Source organism: Psammomys obesus, unplaced genomic scaffold, assembly GCF_907164565.1.
Source record: "Psammomys obesus unplaced genomic scaffold, mPsaObe1.curated_primary_1811, whole genome shotgun sequence".
NCBI classification, from domain to species: Eukaryota; Metazoa; Chordata; class Mammalia; order Rodentia; family Muridae; genus Psammomys; species Psammomys obesus.
In genome coordinates, this window is record NW_026596158.1 from 2,963,909 (window position 1) to 2,981,981 (window position 18,073).

The 18,073-nt window shown below is 54.0% G+C and overlaps 4 protein-coding genes across 6 annotated transcripts in view; all 4 read right to left on the reverse strand.

Moving 5' to 3' along the window:
* Ffar2 (free fatty acid receptor 2) overlaps positions 1-157 on the reverse strand; it is a 30,213-nt gene extending 30,056 nt beyond the window's left edge. Inside the window, exon 1 of the mRNA XM_055594677.1 lies at positions 121-157. The gene's annotated coding sequence lies outside the window, so the exon portion shown is untranslated. The remainder of the gene's footprint in view (positions 1-120) is intronic.
* The window catches only part of Ffar3 (free fatty acid receptor 3), a 5,469-nt gene extending 5,310 nt beyond the window's left edge, over positions 1-159 (reverse strand). The window contains exon 1 of one of the 2 annotated variants that reach the window (XM_055594680.1): positions 121-159. The gene's annotated coding sequence lies outside the window, so the exon portion shown is untranslated. The remainder of the gene's footprint in view (positions 1-120) is intronic. The other variant, XM_055594679.1, reaches the window with a different exon arrangement.
* Positions 160-606: 447 nt separating this feature from the next.
* Ffar1 (free fatty acid receptor 1) lies at positions 607-1,530 on the reverse strand. Its single transcript, XM_055594681.1, has one exon. The coding sequence runs from the start codon at positions 1,518-1,520 to the stop codon at positions 618-620; it is 903 nt and encodes a 300-aa protein (XP_055450656.1). The 5' UTR covers positions 1,521-1,530; the 3' UTR covers positions 607-617.
* A 4,065-nt stretch (positions 1,531-5,595) lies between these two features.
* The window catches only part of Cd22 (CD22 molecule), a 14,185-nt gene continuing 1,707 nt past the window's right edge, over positions 5,596-18,073 (reverse strand). Inside the window, exons 2-14 of one of the 2 annotated variants that reach the window (XM_055594667.1) lie at positions 16,869-16,926; positions 16,295-16,690; positions 15,017-15,313; positions 11,928-12,188; positions 11,524-11,787; positions 9,870-10,127; positions 9,342-9,605; positions 8,998-9,261; positions 7,844-7,940; positions 7,669-7,744; positions 7,258-7,376; positions 6,837-6,918; positions 5,596-6,278 (exon numbers count right to left, since the gene is read on the reverse strand). In XM_055594667.1, coding sequence (XP_055450642.1) covers positions 6,147-6,278; positions 6,837-6,918; positions 7,258-7,376; positions 7,669-7,744; positions 7,844-7,940; positions 8,998-9,261; positions 9,342-9,605; positions 9,870-10,127; positions 11,524-11,787; positions 11,928-12,188; positions 15,017-15,313; positions 16,295-16,690; positions 16,869-16,905 — 2,547 coding nt within the window. In that variant the 5' untranslated portion in view covers positions 16,906-16,926 and the 3' untranslated portion in view covers positions 5,596-6,146. Of the gene's footprint in view, positions 6,279-6,836; positions 6,919-6,991; positions 7,377-7,668; positions 7,745-7,843; positions 7,941-8,997; positions 9,262-9,341; positions 9,606-9,869; positions 10,128-11,523; positions 11,788-11,927; positions 12,189-15,016; positions 15,314-16,294; positions 16,691-16,868; positions 16,927-18,073 lie in introns of those variants that run through there. The other variant, XM_055594666.1, reaches the window with a different exon arrangement.

Sequence of the window (18,073 nt, forward strand, 5' to 3'; positions counted from 1 at the left end):
CACACACACACACACACACACACACACACACACACACACACACACACGGGGGAGCTACGCAGAAGGGCTGTGTGGCGATCAAATAAGTCACCCGCCACCACGAGACACTCCGTGAGGTACCTTGAACCACGCGGTGCTCACATCCACAATGCCCCTGTGTCTTTCCAGCCAGCTTTCTTCTCTCAGCTCGTATGCTGCCCCCTAGTGGATTCAAAGTGGCATGGCGGGGTCATGATGTAGCATCCTTTCTTCGGAAACAGAAATGTCCTTCCCTCGGGAATTATCTCAGGAAAACACTCCAAAATCGGGTCACGACGGTGGTATTCCTCCTGATAGGGAGCAAGAGTCTTGTCCCCAGGACCTCGGGGCTGGAGCATAAGGGCCGGAAGCAGTTCGGAGGTGAGCTGGGATGTATCGGGCAGGTATACTCTCCCTGGTCCCCAGCTCTCAGCCTCCACTCTCGTCTTTGTGCAAGGACACTGTCCGCTCCGGGGGCAGCCCTTCCCAAGAGTGGCTTCCGTGGAGGCTTTGGGCCAGGCTGCTCCTGGGTCACCCTCTTGGGGGCCTGACAGAGCCATCAAATTCTACTGAGTGCCCCTTGTCCCCAGAGGTGGCTGCTACTTCTGAAAGGTTCCTCCCTGTGTCCTTGTCACACATAGTGTTCCCCGGCCAGGACCTGCTCCCAAGTAGCCAGTGACTAGTGGGTTGAGTACCACGCTCCAGGCCCCCGTGATGAGGCCCAGCTTCCGCCAGGAGCCTCCCAGGTCCGGGTTTATGAAACTGGCCACATTGGAGGCATTGTAGGGCCCCAAGCAGAGCAGGAGTGTGAGGAGGGCTCCTCCGGCTACCCAAGCTGCCCTGAGCTTCCGTTTGTGGCTCAGGCCCGAGTGGGCCAGGGCCCGGAGGCAGCCCACATAGCAGAAGGCGGTGATGGCCAACGGCAGAAAGAAGAGCAGGATGGAGAAACTGAGGCGGGCAGGGCGGGCAGAGTCGGGATCCCAGGCTTCCAGGCAGACAGGGGAGCCGTTCACCGGTATGTTGATTCCCAGGGAACTGGTGGTATTGTCCAGCCAGCCGCCGGGAGCCTCTAAGCCGAGGACCAGCCCCAGGTGGCAGAGGACGAGGGCCCAGATAGCCACACACACACCCCAGGAATAGCGGGGCCTCCGGATGGCTTGGTACCCGAAGGGGAAGGCAGCCCCCAGGTATCGCCCGGCGCTGAGAGCGGCCAGGAAGCCTCCACCTGCATACAGCGGGGCAAAGTGGGCCAAGGCAAACACAGGGCAGAAGGGGAGCGGCAGGGGCCAGGCCCCAGACGCCAGGGCCTCCACAGCCTTCAGGGGCAGGGTGATGGCCAGAAGGAGGTCAGAGCAGCCCAGGTGGAGAGCGTAGACCAAGCTGGGCGTGAGCCGCAGTCTCGCGTGGGACACGGCCCCACGGATGGCCAGCAAGTTCAGCGGAAAGCCCAGCGCAAAGGCCGACACATAGAGAGCGAAGGAAAGCTGTGGAGGCAGGTCCATGGGGCCGGGTGGGTCCTGTCCCTCCTGCTCAGTGTCCTCGGTCCATCAGGAGAGTAAAAGAAGGCGCCCGAATTCCACACCGGCGACCCTGCTGCCCAGAGCATCAGAAGTCGGTCCCAGAGCGGCGGAGGATGCCAAGGCCGGCAGAAGGAAATGACCGGCCGCCGGAGAGCAACCGAGCTCAGATCGGAATCCAGGAGTTCAAGCTCTCAGTCTCCAGCTGCCCCTCCAGGTAGCACCTCTTAGGACCAAGGTAAGGACTTGGTCTAACGGGCAGAGAAAGAAGGTTCCAGAGCCGAGGCGACGTCTGATCCCTGAGGCTCTGGGGAGAGAGGGGCAGAGGGAGGTGAGAACAAGCTGAATGCACATCAGAGACCCCTGAGTCCACGCCTCTGTGACAAGAGTTAACGGAACCCCCTCAATGAGAGAGAAGCCCCACCAGGGAAACCAAGGGCTGGGGGGATGGCGCAGCAGTTAAAGAGTATTTGTTGCTTTTCCTAGCACTCAGAGAGGAAGGGAGAGAGGGAAGGAGGGAGGGAGAAAGAGAGCAGTGTTGGAGACTAGCTACATCAGACAGGGAGAGGCGGTGCTCTCTCACAGGGGGTGCTAAGGGGACAGTCCAAAGGCAAGCCAGTTCCCATCAGTGTATTACAGCTCAGGGGAACATCTTGGCACAGGCGCCCAGAGACAGAGGAGCCGTCAGAACGGGACTCACCTCTTAGAGCCGCCCGATGCCTCTGAGGCTCTGAGCCCCTTGCAGGGCAGGGCTGCTTGATGATGCCAGGGACAGGCAGTGAGCTGGAAGGGACAGAAGGGCGGGGTGGCCATTAGCCGGCGGTACTGGCAGCCTGGATGAGCAGCTGATGGGGCGTCCTGTGCTGATGGGAGGCGAGGGTGTGCAGGGGAGCGAGAGGAAGGAAGGGGGCATGCCTGGCGTGGCTGGGGACCTTAAACAGGCTGGGCTCGTGGGGCACGGCGCTGCGCTGTCCTGACTCGCGCACTGCCGGTCCGAAGCCGCTGGGAGCCGAATCTGCCCCACTGCTGGATGAATTCACGGGTTGCTCTAACAACCACAGCAACACAAAAACGTTCTGGAGGCTTCAGTCACCCAAAGCAGGCACACGCGTTGTCATCCACATAGGAACAGCAAAATAATCACACAGTGGCCTAAATCTGGTGGCACAACCGGTAATTACAGCTATTCTGGAATTACAGGTTCCCTGAGGATCACAAGTTCAAGGCCGACCTGAGCTACAGAGTGAGTTCAAGTTCAGCCCAGGGAGCTTAATGACAGTGCCTCAAAATAAATACTGAAGGGGCTGGGGGTGTGGCTTGGTGTTACACTAGCTGCCTAGACCCTAGCAGTGACGGGCTGAGGGAGAGCCTGTGCCCAGATTCCACCGGTGAGGAGTTTGGGTGTGGCTCAGCGGTAGAGCGCTTGCCTGCAGTCCACCAATGAGAGGCTGGGAGCGTGGCTCAGCGGTAGCGCCCTTGCTTCCCATCCCCAAACCCATAATTTTTTTTTTTTTTTTTAAATTTCTGTTTTGCCCACATACACACCTGGCAGCTCCCGTGTAACTTCCACACAGTGACATTTTCACTGAGGGTTCACAATCTTCCCTGTGCAGTTTGCTTGGGGGTCGTTCAGAGTTGCTCTGACTGCGTGACCCCCACGCCCGCTCTCTCTGCTAAAAGGCCGGCCCCGTGAGAGCCGAGGTCTGATGTGCTCACGGAGTCCCGTAGGTGCTCTGGAGAGCAGCTTGGGCTGGGGCGGAAGGTTGCTTGCATCCTGGAGCCTGGGCCTCTGGGCCCCCCGGCCACCTGCTCTTCACGCCTCCGCGAGGCTGTTGACATCCACGCGTCGTGCTCAATGGGTCATGAAGTAGCTTTATATCAGCAGCTGGGCTTGGGGACAGGATGAGGAGGTACCTGGTGGTTGCCAGGAAGCCTAATCCAGACCTCGTCAACCACGGGGCTGCCTTCTGCTCCTCCGAGAAGACCTTGCCCTCAGAGATCGTTGGAGACCTCAGGCTTGGCTGACAGCCTCCGGACTTTGGCTCTGTGCGCTTTCTAATTCTCGCGCCCCAGTCACAGGCTCTGCCAGAGGTGGGGTTATGCTTTATTATTGTAGTCGTTTTGTGTCTTGGGACAAGGCCTCAAGCAGCCCAGGTTTGTCTCAAACTCGCTGTGCACTGGAGGGTGACCTTGAACTTTTGACCCTACGCCCTCCATCTTGCCCACGCTAAGATTACAGGCGGCAATGCTGTGCCTGGTTTCTGTAGTGCTGGGCGCAGAACCAGGGATCCTTGTGTACCAGGCAAGCATGCCGAGCCAAAGTTCCAGCCCCTAAATGTGTGGATAAATATTCCCTGAACGCTTGTCATAAGTGAGTAATTAGGTGAAAATTGCTGAGCTTCATTGTGAGGATAGAGGCCCCTAAAAACCTTCCTTCTCTCATTTAATTTTTTTTATTTAAATGTAAAAATAAATAAAAGTAAAAAATGAGGTCACCGTGACAGGAGTGGTGGAGTACGCCTGTAATCCCAGCACTCTGGGAGGCGGAGGTAGGAGGATCACTGTGAGATCGAGGGCAGCCTGGTCTACAAAATGAGTCCAGGACAGCAAGGGCTACACGGAGAAACCCTGTCTCAAACAAACAAAACAGAAAACAAAACAAAACAAAAATCAAAAATTAAAAGAAAAAAAGAAAACAAAAGACACCTAGAGAGAGAGCTCTGAAAGCATCAAGCATTCTCAACTGATAAGACATCTCTCCAGCCCCCAGAATAGTTATTTTACAGTGTGTGTGTGTGTGTGTGTGTGTGTGTGTGTGTGTGTGCCCCATAGTGTGCATGTAGAGGTCAGGACACCTTTTGGAGGAGTCAGTTCTCTCCTTCCACCGTGCTGGTCATAGGGATTGAACTCAGGTTGTAAGGTTCGGAGCTCCACAGGCGCCTTTGGCCGTTGAACCGTCTCCTCAGCCCCTCGCTGAAACAGCATTTACAGTCCCCCACAGTCTCCAGAGAAGTCGGCGGTGCTAACTGGAAATCAGTTTGGGGACAAAGAGGAAAGCAGCGCCTCCCTCTGGCGCTGGGGAAAGATGAGAAGGGAGGAAAGGAAGAAAGGGACACTTGGCGGGGACGCCCCTGTGTGCCAGGATCTGCAAGCTCCTTGCCTTCCTGGTTGTAAGCACAACTTGCCCTCTAGGCTGAGCAGGTGAATGGGTAGACGCAGTACTGGGACCTTGAATCCTTGGAGCCAATAGCGAACTGGGGGACCTGTGCTGCTTCTCTGGGTGGTCTTATGCTGTGAAAGAACAGGGCAGCCCCCTACAGAGGACAGCTGTGAGAATGAAGCCACTTCCTCTTATTTCTTCATTATTGTTTTTGACCCTGTCTCTCTGTGTAGCCCAGGCTGGCCTTGAATTCATGATGAATTTGGAGGTTGAGGCTTTGGGAGTTTTTGCCTTCTGAACTTGGCTTTTCAGTATTGCTCCACTGAATATAAGGCTGAACTTTACTTCCTTGAACCACATATGTCGTAAAGAATGACAGACATTTCCATTTGGAGAAACTGAGGGGCTGGGGTGTGGCTCAGTGGCAGAGCCCCTGCCTAGAATCCCCCAGTGAGGGGCTGAGGTGTGTGTGGCTCAGTGGTAGAGCTCCTGCCTAGAATCCCCCAGTGAGGGGCTGGGGTGTGGCTCAGTGGTAGAGCCCCTGCCTAGAATCCCCCAGTGAGGGGCTGAGGTGTGGCTCAGTGGTAGAGCCCCTGCCTAGAATCCCCCAGTGAGGAGGATGTAGCTGTAGAGTACCTCACCTGCATGCATGAAGCCCCAAGTTCGATACCAACATTGTATGACAGCGGTGCTCCTAGCTACTGATCTGATCCTGAGATTACCGAGTCCCTTCCCCTGGCCTGAAAGCTCCAAGTAGCTGCTCCTATCTTCAGGTTTCCAGTATAATTACACCAATCACCAATACAAAAGAGTTCATGTGACATCTGTGCCATTTTTAATAGGAAGCATTTAGGGAATTATATATACATATTTATGTATGTATGTATGTATGTATGTATGTATGTATGTATGTATGTATGTATGTATGTGCGTATGTAGATCCACGTCGTCCTGTCTGCTCAGTGCCCAGGACCTCTGTGGGAAGGCACCAGTTTCACAGAAGGCCCAAGTTGCTGCTAGCCGTGTTTGTAGGAGAAAAGGCAGCTGGGGACAGTGCCTCTTGCTTCCTTATTTCTGCCCTTCCTGGGGATCTCCCCCAAAGGCCAGAAATCTGGTAATAAGATTCGTGAGTTCGGGGTGGAGTTTCAAGGGGACAGAGAAGAAGAAACGTCAGTGACAGTCCCAGCTGATCACGGCAGGAACTCGTCCAGCGGAAGCGAGGCTCGGGATGGGTGAACGGTGGCCCATGGCAGATGGGACACTGTTCTGTGTGGAGTGAGAGGTCCAGAGAGCGGCTGGCTGGCTCTGGCCAGACACAAGGCTTTCGAATGACTGTGTGGGCGCACACGCCTATGGAGCTGCCTGTGACGTCATGGCTGAGCTGCAGCAGCCAAAGCAGTTATAGGTCTTTCTTTAGGCCTCAGAGCTCTTTGCCCCAGTTACCACCAACATCAGTGCTTGAGGGTCACATACTCCACATCTTCCTTTGCCTGGGCCCGTGTCCCAGCCCCAAACCGAACCAGCTCAGAATAATGGATGCTCTCATCCTCGGGACAGCTTGGAGTCACGTTCTCGTAGTCACTCTGCAAAACACATGAAGGTTAGTTTGGCCTTCGTGATGACCAGCCTCCCTCCATTCTCTTCCGAGCCTTCTCTCGCTGGCTCCCCAATGCGTGGGGTCCAGATGTCCAAATGGGGTCATCTTGTCTACAAATGGCTGTGCTCTGCCCATTAGAAGCTGAGGGACCTGTCCTGGCTCCCACCTTCTCACTCTGCCTGAACGGCTTGCTGCAGTCTGAGTGTGGCCCCTGAGTTGGGAATGTACAGACTGTGGGGTCTGTGGGAGGTGACTAAGATTGGTGGATTAATAGGTAATCAAGGCAGAGACTTTCTTAGGAAGTCGGGTTCTCTGTGACGTATGTCCCAGCCGTGAATGCTTTGGGTCTCCTCAAGACTCTGCCATCACCACATACAGTGACGCAGCCTTGCGTTTCCAGAACCAACCATAAGCCAAAATTAAACCTCTTCCTGTTACAGACCACCCGGTCTTGGGGATTCAACTTTAGCAATGGAAAATAGACGTTAGACGGCTACCCTTCCCAGTGTCACTGTCCGCCCTTTCCGTAGCTCTGCCCTCTTACCGGATGATGCTTCTGTATCACGGAGTAGGTGGCCGTGTCGTTGTCTGGAGGAGGGCCCTGTGCTGCTGAAGGCCCTGCATCACTAAGAGAAAGGACACAGCTATGCGCGACGCTCCCCAGCAGCCCCTTTCCCAACCTCAGCCCCTGGGGGAAAACGCCTCGTCTCTTGTGCGCCCAGCACCACAGCAGCAGCTAATGAAAACCGGTGCGTGACCGTATCCCATTCAACCTGCGACACAGCTGGGCTCTGGACACCCGCTCCTGAAACAAATCAACAGGTCCCACCGAGGGCCCGTTGCCCTGTCCTGTAGCAAGAATGAGGTAACGAATGTACGGTGGTGCCTGGCACAGGCCTGGCACAAAGCGGGCAGACTGGGACACACGGTTTTCCTCCCACACCCTTCCTGAGCACCCTTCGTACCCGGCGCTGGGCGTGTCGGTCTCCGGAAAGCGCAAGATGGCATAGCTAACGGTCTCATCCATCGCGGGGTTGTAGCATCCTTGGGGCTGGGGGCCTTCTGAGAGAGGGGTCCTTCTTGTCTGGAAGATGCAAAGTGGCACCTGTGACCCTCTCCCCTGGCCCCATCTATCCCTTTCTCCTGCCTTTGACCCCAACAGACCCCTTCTCTGGAGGCCTTTTTTTTTTCCCAACAGAATCTTACAATGTACTATATAAGCCAGGCCGGCCTCCAATTTCCCCCCCCCCCCCCCCCCCCCCCGCCTCATCTTCTCTAGCACTGAGACTTGCAGGCCCCCCACGGATCCTCAGACCACTCGCACCCTCTTCCTGCCTTCAAGGGCTCCTCTGCAGTTCACCTTTCTCTCATCTCACCTTTTTATTCCTCACAAAAAAGCTCTGGCCGCTGGAATTTTCCTGAAGTTGCTGCTGGCTCTGGTGACGCTTCCATCTAAGGACCAAGGGTTTGGGGAGGGTGGTTGGGGATAAGCCGGCAGGATGAGTGCTGGGGTGGGGGGGGCTGGGAGGAGGGGGCAGCAAGCAGGCTCACTTTTTCCAGATTTTCATCCCCCAGAAAGCCAGGATGCAGACAGCCAGGCAGACTCCCAGCCCCATGGCGGCCCGCTTGCCGATGGTCTCTGGGCTATCTGGTGAAGAAAGAGGTAACCGGGCTCACTCTGCCTCGTGAAGATGGCAATGGGCTGAGAGCAGGCTGCCCCTCTCCCTTCAGGAAGCCCGATCTTTCGTGCCCGCAGGTGTCCTCCTCATGCGGTAGAGTGAGGTGAAGAAGATCAAGAAGCAGTCCCTGCCTCCCTGCCTCCCTGCTGATAGGACAGAGGGCCAGATCTTCGCCCCCAGCGAGTGCTGTTCCACAGACAAAAGCCTCTCACACAAAGCCTGTGACCCCGGCCTTTGCGGCTGTGCAACCCCGAGAGCAGTCTGGTCAGCCGGTCAGAACTGAAAGTGCAGCCGAGCAGGCCCGGCTCCACTTGTCCTGCCTGGCAAGTGTGCCCACAGCTGCAGATTCAGCTACCTCCAAGAGGGCGCTGGGAAGATGGGGTGGGCTGCAGTCATTTGAAAGAGGCAAAGCACAAACACTCAGGAGGCAGAGGCAGGGGAGTTGCCTGGAGTTCAACCTGGGCTGCATAGCAAGACCCTTATCTCAAACATAAAAAAAGAAAAAAAGTAAAGAAAAAAGCATGGGTGGATTATGTAGGAAAGGGAGACTGGGGCTGTTTTGTTTCGTTTTCAAGGCAGTTTTTTTCTACATAGCCCAGGCTGGCCCTGTTGTTCAGGTGATGTCCCCATGTCAGCCTCTTAAAGCCCTGTTCAGCTTCCTTTTTTGTGCTTAAAAACATTTTTCTTTTAAACAAAAAAATGTGTGCTTGTATTCGTCTTGCTTAAAATATCAAGAGGTAAGAAATAGAGATCTTAGCCGGACGTGGCTAAGATTTTTAATCCCAGCACTCAGGGAGGCAGAGGCAAATGAAAGAAGAGAGAGAGAGAGAGAGACCTTATCCATCAAGGGTGAGATGCACACATGGAGAGGAGGAAGACAGGCCTGTGGAGCAGGACAGGCTGACTTTGCAGTCAGGAGCTGCTGGTCACAGGGTATGCCTGGGCAGGACACAGGAGAAGGGGGGGAGGGGCTGCGGCTGCCAGGCCAGAGGAAGGACCCGAGGGAAGAAGACAGGGAGAACTTACAGTAGACGCTGAGGACGCTAGGCAGCGATTCATTCCAGCCGATCTGGTTGGTACCCCGGCAGCGGTAGGACCCCGAGTGCTGGACCCTCAGCGGGTCCAGCCTCAGCTTTTGGCCTGAGAAGTGGAGGTCCTGACCGTTGGGGTCGTACCAGATGTACTGCGAGACCGGGGGGTTGGCGTCACTCTCACACGACAAGGTGGCCTTCTTGCCCTCCATCACGCTGTCCCCGGGGCTGATGGACACACGCAGCCTCCGGGGAGCGTCTGTAAACGGGGAACCTGGGTCAGGCTGGAACCGTGGGGCCCCTCATCTTCACGTTTCGCCCCCAGCTCCAGACACTCACACAGCACTTGGAGGCCCCAGGCCTGCGATGGGGTCTCTCCAATGGCGTTTCTGACCGTGCAGACATAGTCCCCGGAATCTTCCGGGGAGATGGACTCGAAGCTCAGGTCTCTCCCTTCCTGCACGAGGCTCCCGTTCTTCTTCCAGAAGAAGCTGACTTCTGCCGGGTGGCTCTTTGAGAAGTCACACCGGAGGAGGACATGCTGCCCAGCACGGATCTCTGCCAGTGGGCTGACCTTCAGGACCTTCACGGTTCTGGGGGCATCTGCGGGGCCACAGTGATGTTTTGGCTCTCTTCCCTTCTTGACGTCCCCCCAAACTTCCTGAGCCCTTGATCAGGACTTTCTGTCCCTCTGTTTAGTGTTTCCTGTTCCGTGGACGAGGACTTCCGGTCTCCTTGGCCCTGAGGACTTGGGGTCCTCCCTCAGTCCCCCGAGGTTTGGGTTCCCATCCCCTCACCCTTCTCTGTCTGTATCTCAGTTCAGCCACCTCGCAGACACCCCCAGACACCACTTGCCCCGTCACTCACAGTGGACATTCAGGCTGACCGGGGAGGCCCACGAACACCAGTGATTACAGGCCGCACAGCTGATGGACCCCGTGTCCCACGCAACTCTCAGGATCTGCAGCACTCCCGGTGTGAGCTCATACCCGGAACCTTGAGGCCTCCATTGGTAGCTGGTGACTTCTGGATTGCTGGAGTTGTAGTGACAGGCCAGGGTCACGCTGTCTCCTTCCCGAATTGGCGTGGACCTTTGGATCACCGTGGTTACCGCCTTGGGGGCATCTTAGGGTGGAGCAGGGAGGTGAGCGGAGAAGGATGGCGTTAGTGCCCGCTGCACGCCAGAGATCAAACGCTGGCCGTGCGCGGGCGAGGAGAGAGCTCTACCACCCAGCTGCATCTCCAGCCCTACCCTAGGTTTCTTTTTAAGCTTTCCTTTTCCGGTCAGGGTCCTGCTAACTTGCACAGGCCGGTCTTGAACTGGCCATCAACCCTCCTTAGCCTCCCGAGTAGCTGAAATGGCCGGCTTGCACCACCCTGGCCCAGTCGCAAGGCTGCTTAAACGACCCTCCCCCCGGGGCCCTCTTGCAGGGCCCCCGCACACTGCCGGATCCCACACTTTTTGAAGCCATGTGGCCTCGGTCTAGTGTGTCTAGAGGGACACCTAACCTTCCAGAATCCTCCCAGGGGACGCCCTTAGCACAGCCAGTGTGTGTCCCCAACAACAAACTTTGCTACTGCTGTCAGTGGCCCTGTCCATACGCAAGCACCCAAAGAAGGGAGTCTCCATCCTGGGAGCGACTCGGTTACCAGCTGTGCCATGCTAAGGAATGCCAAGCAACGGCAGGGGAATGGTATTCCCTCTGGCTCTCAAATCTTTTAGGACTTCTGCTCCCCTGCTGATGCCATGTCGCCATGCCCCTGGGAAACTCTGGTAATAGGCAGGGTCCCGAATAGCCAGGCTGGCCTCAGACTTACGATATAGTCAAGGTGACCTCGGACTTACGATCTTCCTGCCTTTGTGCTGTAAGTGCGGATCTGAGGCCGTGATATCCCTTTCTTTTATGCAGCTGGGGGCTGAACCCAGAGCTTTATGTGCTCTAAGCAATCTACCAACTGAGTCGTGACCCCGGGTCCTCCTGAGGCATTCTAGGGAAGTACCACTGAACCACACTCCCAGCCCCTTACTGGGAAGTTCTAGGCAGGGGCTAGAACTGAACCACACCCCAGCCCCTCACTGGGGGATTCTAGGCAGGGGCTCTACCGCTGAGCCCATGCTCCCAGTCCCTTACTGATAAGCTATGGGAAAGTATTCTGACACCGAGTCACATCCCGGCTCCTCTTTCTACTTTTGAGCCATTCTCACTAAATCGCCTAGGCTGACTTTGAACTCACTCTGCAGCCCAGGAAGGCCTCACATTTGTGATCCTTCTGCCTCAGCTTCCCCAGTAGCTGGGATGACAGATCTGGGCCACCAGGCTGGTGACATTCATTCATTCATTCATTCATTCATTCATTCATTCAACAAATATCTACTAAATAACTGCCATAAGCCAAGGCTCTGTCTGGTCTGTGTGTCTAGAATGCAGCGTTGAAGCTCCAGGTGCCTGGTGGCTTGTCTCATACATGCCCTCGCCCCCCCCCACTCCCTCCGAGAACCAGAAGTCAGTTGGCTGCTCACATTGGACATCCAGCTCAGCTTCCTCGCCTATCTGTCCACGACCCAGAGGGTTCTCTGCCAAGCAGGCGTAACTCCCAGCATGCCTCAGGGAGACTTGAGCTATGTGGAACTTCTCTCTTGTCTCCCCGGGCACCTCCTTCCGGTTGTGAAGCCAGGTATAATTTGTTGCACGTGGACTGGCCGGTGACGTACAGATCAGCTCTATGGACTGTCCCTCGTCAGCGGGAGAGTGGTAGATGTGAACCTGGGACAGTTCCGGAGGGACTGAAAGAAGGCCCCGGGGGCGGGGGGGGGGAACGGGGCGGGTGAGCAGAACCCCGCAGACTGGCACAGGCGGCCACCAGAGCCTCCCTTGGCATCCCTGAGGATCCTGCTGACCCCGCCCCCACCTCCCTCAAACTCACACAGCACCGTGAGGGCCACTTCTGTTGACTCTCCTTGGCCTACGGTGTTGGAAGCGCGGCATTGGTATCTCCCGCTCATGTTCCTCACCGCCCGCAGAGACAGGGTGGGTCTCCATCCCTGTTCCTCCAGGGGCTGCCCATCCTTGAACCAGGACACGGCCCCGGCTGCGGGGTTGCTGCTGTTAACCTCGCAAGCCATGGTCACAAGCTCGCCCTCCTTGACCTCTGTGGGACTGACCCGGATGTTCAGTTTCGGGGTGTCTGCGGGAACAGAGGAGCAGCGTGGGAGGGGACGGGGAATTCTCTGTGGCTGTGCTTTTATTCTAACAGCAGGAGCCCTGGCAGCAGCTCCCAAATCTGTGGTTTCTTTGCCCACCCAGGGGCTGGCACAACCCCTCACTTGTCTCTCTGCCCTTCCCTTTTTCTCTCCCTCTTTTCTTTTCTTTTCTTTTCTTTTCTTTTCTTTTCTTTTCTTTTCTTTTCTTTCTCTCTCTCTCTTTTTCTTTCTTTCTCTCTTCTTTCTCTTTCTTCTTTCTCTCTTTCTTCCTTCTTTCTTTCTTTCTTTCTTTCTTTCTTTCTTTCTTTCTTTCTCTCTCTCTCTCTCTCTCTCTCTCTCTTTCTTTTCCAAGATAGGGTTTTCCTGTATAGCCTTGGCTGTCCTGGACTCGCTCTGTAGACCAGGCTGGCCTCTAACTCACAGAGATCGGCCTGCCTCTGCCTCCCAAATGCTGGGATTCCAGGCTTGCTTCACCGCATCCAGTTTTCTGCTCCCCTTTCTCATGTCCCTTACCTTCCTGTCTCTGCCAGAACCCCCATCACTAGATCATCAGTTAGAGACTGACGCCGAAGCTTTCCACTGGGTTCCCACCCGCTCCAGGAGACCCAGTGTCCTCCCCTCTCTACTTCCTCCTGCTCTTACCTCAAAAGGCTCAGGCGATCGTCTTGTCTGGCCCTCCGCCATTGCCTCAGGTCCTCTGTGTTTGTTCTTTCTCCTCACTAGAATCTCCTTTGCCCGCCCTAGTCCCTCCCTCTGTCTTGTCAGCCGGGGCCTGCACCTTCTTCACAGAAGTCTCCATCCATCACCCCCTTCCTAACCCTGCTTTCTCTTCACCCTTTTTGGGGTATTTGTGTGTGCACATATGGTTATGGAGGTCAGAGGACAATTTCGGCTGTTGTGTTTCGGGGACCATCCATCTTGTTTTTACTTTTTTTTTTTTTTTTTTTTTTTTTTGGAGACAGGGTCTCTCTCACTAACCTGAAGCTCAATAATTAGACAAGACTGGTTGGCCAGCAAGTCCCAAAGCTCACCCGGGATCTGCCTCCCCAGTGTGGAGACAACAAGCAAATTTCTCCATGTTCAACTTTTTGTTTGTTTGTTTGTTTGTTTGCTTTTTTTCTTCGTTTTTGTTTTTTGTATTCTTCCAGACAGGGTTTCTCAGTATAGCTCCAGCTGTCCTGGAACTCGCTCTGTAGACCAGGCTGGCCTCGAACTCAGAGATCTGCCTGCCTCTGCCTCCTGAGTCCTAGGATCACAGGCATGTGCCACCATACCCAGCTTACATCCTGCTTTTTAAATTGAGTGCTGGGGTCAAACTCAATTTCTCATTCTTGTAAGACAAGTACTTAAAAAAAAAAAAAGGATTTTTCTTTTCGTTGTGTGTGTCTGTACAGTTCCATCCTGTGGAACCGGAGTTCTAGGCAGTTCCCAGCTGCCTGGTATAGGTGCTAGGAACTGAACTCAGGTCCTCTGTAAAAGCAGTAAGTCTAGCTGTACCATCTCTCCTAAGTACTTAAAAATTAAAAAAAAAAAAAAAGAGTATTATGGGACAAGCGAGAAGGCTCAGCAGCTAAGAGCACTGTCTGCTCCTTCAGAGGTCCTGAGTTCAATTCCCAGCACCCACGGGGAGGCTCACAGTTCTCTGTAACTCCAGTTCCAGGGGCTCTAACACGCTCCTCTGACCTCCATTTACAGCATTCTTGCTGTTGGTCTCTGACATATATACAGGTGAAGCACCCATACACACAAAAATAAAAAGTAGAAAAACTCTGAAAAATTAAGTAAATAGCACATCATATAGGACTAAGCTTATTTTTTTTTAATATTACAAAGGGGGCTTATTATGTTGGCTAGGCAAGTTCTACATTATCTTCCCGGCCCTCTCTTTCTCTTAACACACACATCTCCTGGCAATTCTCCTGGAGCTCTGTGTTTCTTGGCTAACATGTGTCTTATGTGTCTGTTACAATATTCATTCCACACAGGCAACACCTGGCTCAGCCAGGCAGACGGATCTCTGTGAGTTCGAGGCCAGCCTGGTCTACAAAGCGAGTACAGGACAGCCAAGGCTACACAGAGAAACCCTGTCTTGAAAAAACAAACAAACAAACAAACAAACCAACCAACCAAACAAACAAACAACAACAAACCTGGCTCAACACTCCAGCTGCACCTAAGCTGGCATTCAAGACAAGGCCTGGTACCTTATCAGTTCACAGACTTTTGTTTTTTTTAAGATAGGGTTCAGAGGCCAGTCTAGCCTCAAACTCACAGAGCTCCACCTATGTCTGCCGCGTGAAGGCTCTGTTTAAAAGTGTATACCACCATGCCAGGCCCCACAGTAAATATTCATTCCATGGATGGATGGATGGAGCATAAAATAGTGGGAAAACTTACTTGTATGGAGCACAGTGAACTCTAACCGGATGATTCTCAAAGCATGCTGAGAATTGATCGATTGATCGATCGCGATTGGGGCTGGAGGTCGAGTAAGTGCCTCCCAAGCGCTAGGCAAGCACCGAACCTCCAGGATAAGTCTCCAGCCCTTAGCGTTTTGACGCATAGTTTCACTATGTAGCCCAAGCCCGTCTCAAACTGAAGATCCCCCAGCCCTGGCCTCCTGAAAGCCCATTTCCAGGCCTGCATCACCACTTCTGCCGAGACACAGGACTGACAGAGGAGACAGTGTCTCAGAAACAGGTGACTGACAGCTGAGTGGCCTTTGGACATGGGCTCCCCCTATCCCTGGTGGGGCTCAGCAGGGTTTGGGAAGGAGGTGACAAGGTGGTGGCCTTCCCCCCTGGAGACTCACGTTTAACGTCCAGACTCACTGTTCTCTCAGAGAGCAGCCGGGCAGAGTGCCACACTTCACATTTCACCGTCTTTCCGTGGTCCCACCACTCTGCTTCAAAGGTGAGCTTGCTCTCTGTGCAGACTTTCTCAACGGAAGAGGTGATGGAGGTGACAGAGGTGACCCCGGGCTTTTTCAGGGACCACTGAAAGCGGAGGTCGTACTCAAAGCAGGCGAAGTTCAGTCCACAGGTCAGAGTGATCCTTCGGGATTCCTGGATTTCTGGTGGCAGCTGGATGGAAGGTTGGAAGGGTGTCTCTAGGGTGAAAAAAAAAAAAAGAGGTCTGGGAGCCAGGGATAGGACAAAGAGGAGCCTGCCACCCCTGGATTCAGGCATCCTGTCCCATATGACCACAGAACAATCCCTTGTAAGGCCATCTTATCTCTTTGTTCAGTTCTATTACTCTGTGGAAGGCCTTGGGAACACTAAGCCTCCTGGGAAACTGTGTTTTACATTTACTTTGTTTTTCACTTCCTGCTTTCATTTGCTTTTTAAATGGCCTCAGGATTGGGGTTCAGGTTGTTTGGTTGGTTGGTTGGTTTGGTTGAATTCTGCACGGATTGCTAATCACTGGTAATATGCTTGTGTTTGTTTGGTGGCCTCAGTATTAGTCAGCCAAGAATGGCATTCCTTTAGTGGGGTGATGCTGAGGCCTAGGGCTCAGACATCCACCACGCTGGAGAACCCAACAGATGTGATGTCACGATACGTAGCACTGACAGCTCCAGTGTGGACTAATGTCTGGGCCAGGCCCCTGGCTGTTGTCATGGGGCATGTCTTAGCCCTGTGCTCTCATCATCTAGCCTAACAGGAGTCCTTTAATTTGATGACTAACCACTGAGAGATTTGAAAACCCAAACTTCTATCTTCTCTGAAAAGATAAGAAAACCTGACGGCCTCGACAACAGATTCCAGAACAGGCACAAGCTGAGGAGAAGATGCCTGAGGCGCAACAGATGCTTGTAATGCAGTCGCCTCCTAGGTGTGGTGGAGGAGAAAGTTTGTTGTAGATAAAAGGGGGCACATAGCCAGAGTCAGGGACAACTGGGGAAGTTTAGAGTGGACATGACCCTGAGCCATGTGAGGAGATGAGGGAGAGAAAGGGAGAAGAGAGAGGAGACCGAGGTGCAGCAGCCAAGAAAGAGGGTAAAAGGGAAAAGAGGGCGGTAACCAAAAATGGCTAGATTATCTAGGGAAAAGCCTCCGGGGGAAGGGTGACCCAGCCCCCATGCCCTTACCAGAGACATTGAGCTGTATGTATTCCATCCACTTGTCATCGCCTGAAAACATCCTCAACCCCAGCTTCCCGCTGTCATTGGCATGTACTGGGTGGATTTTCAGCGTACAGTTACTTTTTAGGTCTCCCAGAAATGTTACTCTCTCCATCTTAGAAGGGGATGAGGTAGACTTTGGGCCCTGAAAGAGGGTACTCCCCTTGAAGTCCTTGGTGCTGTCATCATAATTGAAATGTTGAAGCAGTAGGATGCTGTCCAGAGATCCTCTGGGATTTTGTATTGTGTACTTGCAAGGAATCCTGAGGCAGGCTCCCTCCCAGGCGAAGAGGGTCTCGGGATGGGCAACGGTCCAGCTACGTGCTGAGTTGAACAAAGCCACGTGTCTTATCGGCCACAGTGCTGGTCAGAAAGTGTTATTGAGCGGTGAGAACTCTCACAGGAGGCAGGAGAGCACGCCCAGCGGCACGGGAGCTCGGCCCACGGCCTCCGTGCACACTGCGTCCCCACGGTCGCCATGCCTCTGCACCGCCCACCCATGTCTGCAAACCCAGTCACCAGCCTGGGCCTCGGCCCTTACCTAGGATCAGGAGGAGCCGTGGGCAGTGGAGGCGCATGGTGTCTCGTCTGGGTGGGACCTAAGGAAAAGGAGTTAGTCTGTACAGTGGGTATGTTGGCGTGGCACCGTGATCCCAGCATTCAGAAAGCTGATGCAGGGGGATTGCTACAAGTCTGAGAACAGCCTTGGCCACGTTCTGAGACCCTGTCTCAACAGCAACAACAAAAGGAATATGCCTTTGAGCTATCCAGTTGCTTGCTTGTCTCATTCTCTGAACTCTGATTCCATTTTCCTGATCCTGGGTGGGGTGGGGGCCATATTGGTTATGTGATGGAGATGTGGGTTGGGGTTCCCGCAGAACCGTTTCTGGGTACACCATACTTCTTCAAGCAGACATCTTCCTTTCCTCTGCCTCTCGGTTCCATCCATTCATGTCTTTAAATTGTGTGTGTGTGTGTGTGTGTGTGTGTGTGTGTGTGTGTGTGAGATATTTATGGGGCATGAGCATGCTACAGTGCAAATGTGGAGACCAGAGGACAACTTTGTGAAGACTTTTGTGGAGTTGATTCTTTTCTTCCACCTTTAAGTAGGTCCCAGGAGTCCAGCTCATAAGCCAGGCTTTCACAGCAGGCACGTTTCTCCCCCTGAGCCATCTCGCTGACTTTTATAAATTTCTTTATCTTGCTCTCAGGCTGTGCTGCCAGCCTGTTATATGCCTCGGATGACAGGCTCAGGTAGCAAGCATCTCCCCAGTCTACCCGTGCAAGATTTTTCCTATGGGACAGACACAGTGATTTGAAAGACTTGGGGATAGGAGCCGGGAACAGCAAGAATCCCATTAAAACAAGTTTGAGCCAGGCCTGGTGATTCAGGCCTGGAATTCCAGGTGCTCCAGAGGCTGAGGCAAAATAATTGCAAGTTCAAAGTCAGCTTGGCTACAAAGTTTCATCCCAGTCTAGTCAATATAACAAGGCCTTGTCTCAAAACAAAAAGTAAAAAGAGGCCTGGGGGTGTATCTCTGTGATAGAGGAAGCCACCAGTGAAGCACTGGGGCATTCATGGTTAGAGCCCCTGCCTAGAATCCCCCAGTGAGGGACTGTGTGGCTCAGTGGTGGAGCCCCTGCCTAGAATCCCCCAGTGAGGGGCTGGGGTGTGGCTCGGTGATAGAGCCCCTGCCTAGAATCCCCTCAGTGAGGGTGTGGGTCAGGGGTAGAGCCCCTGCCTAG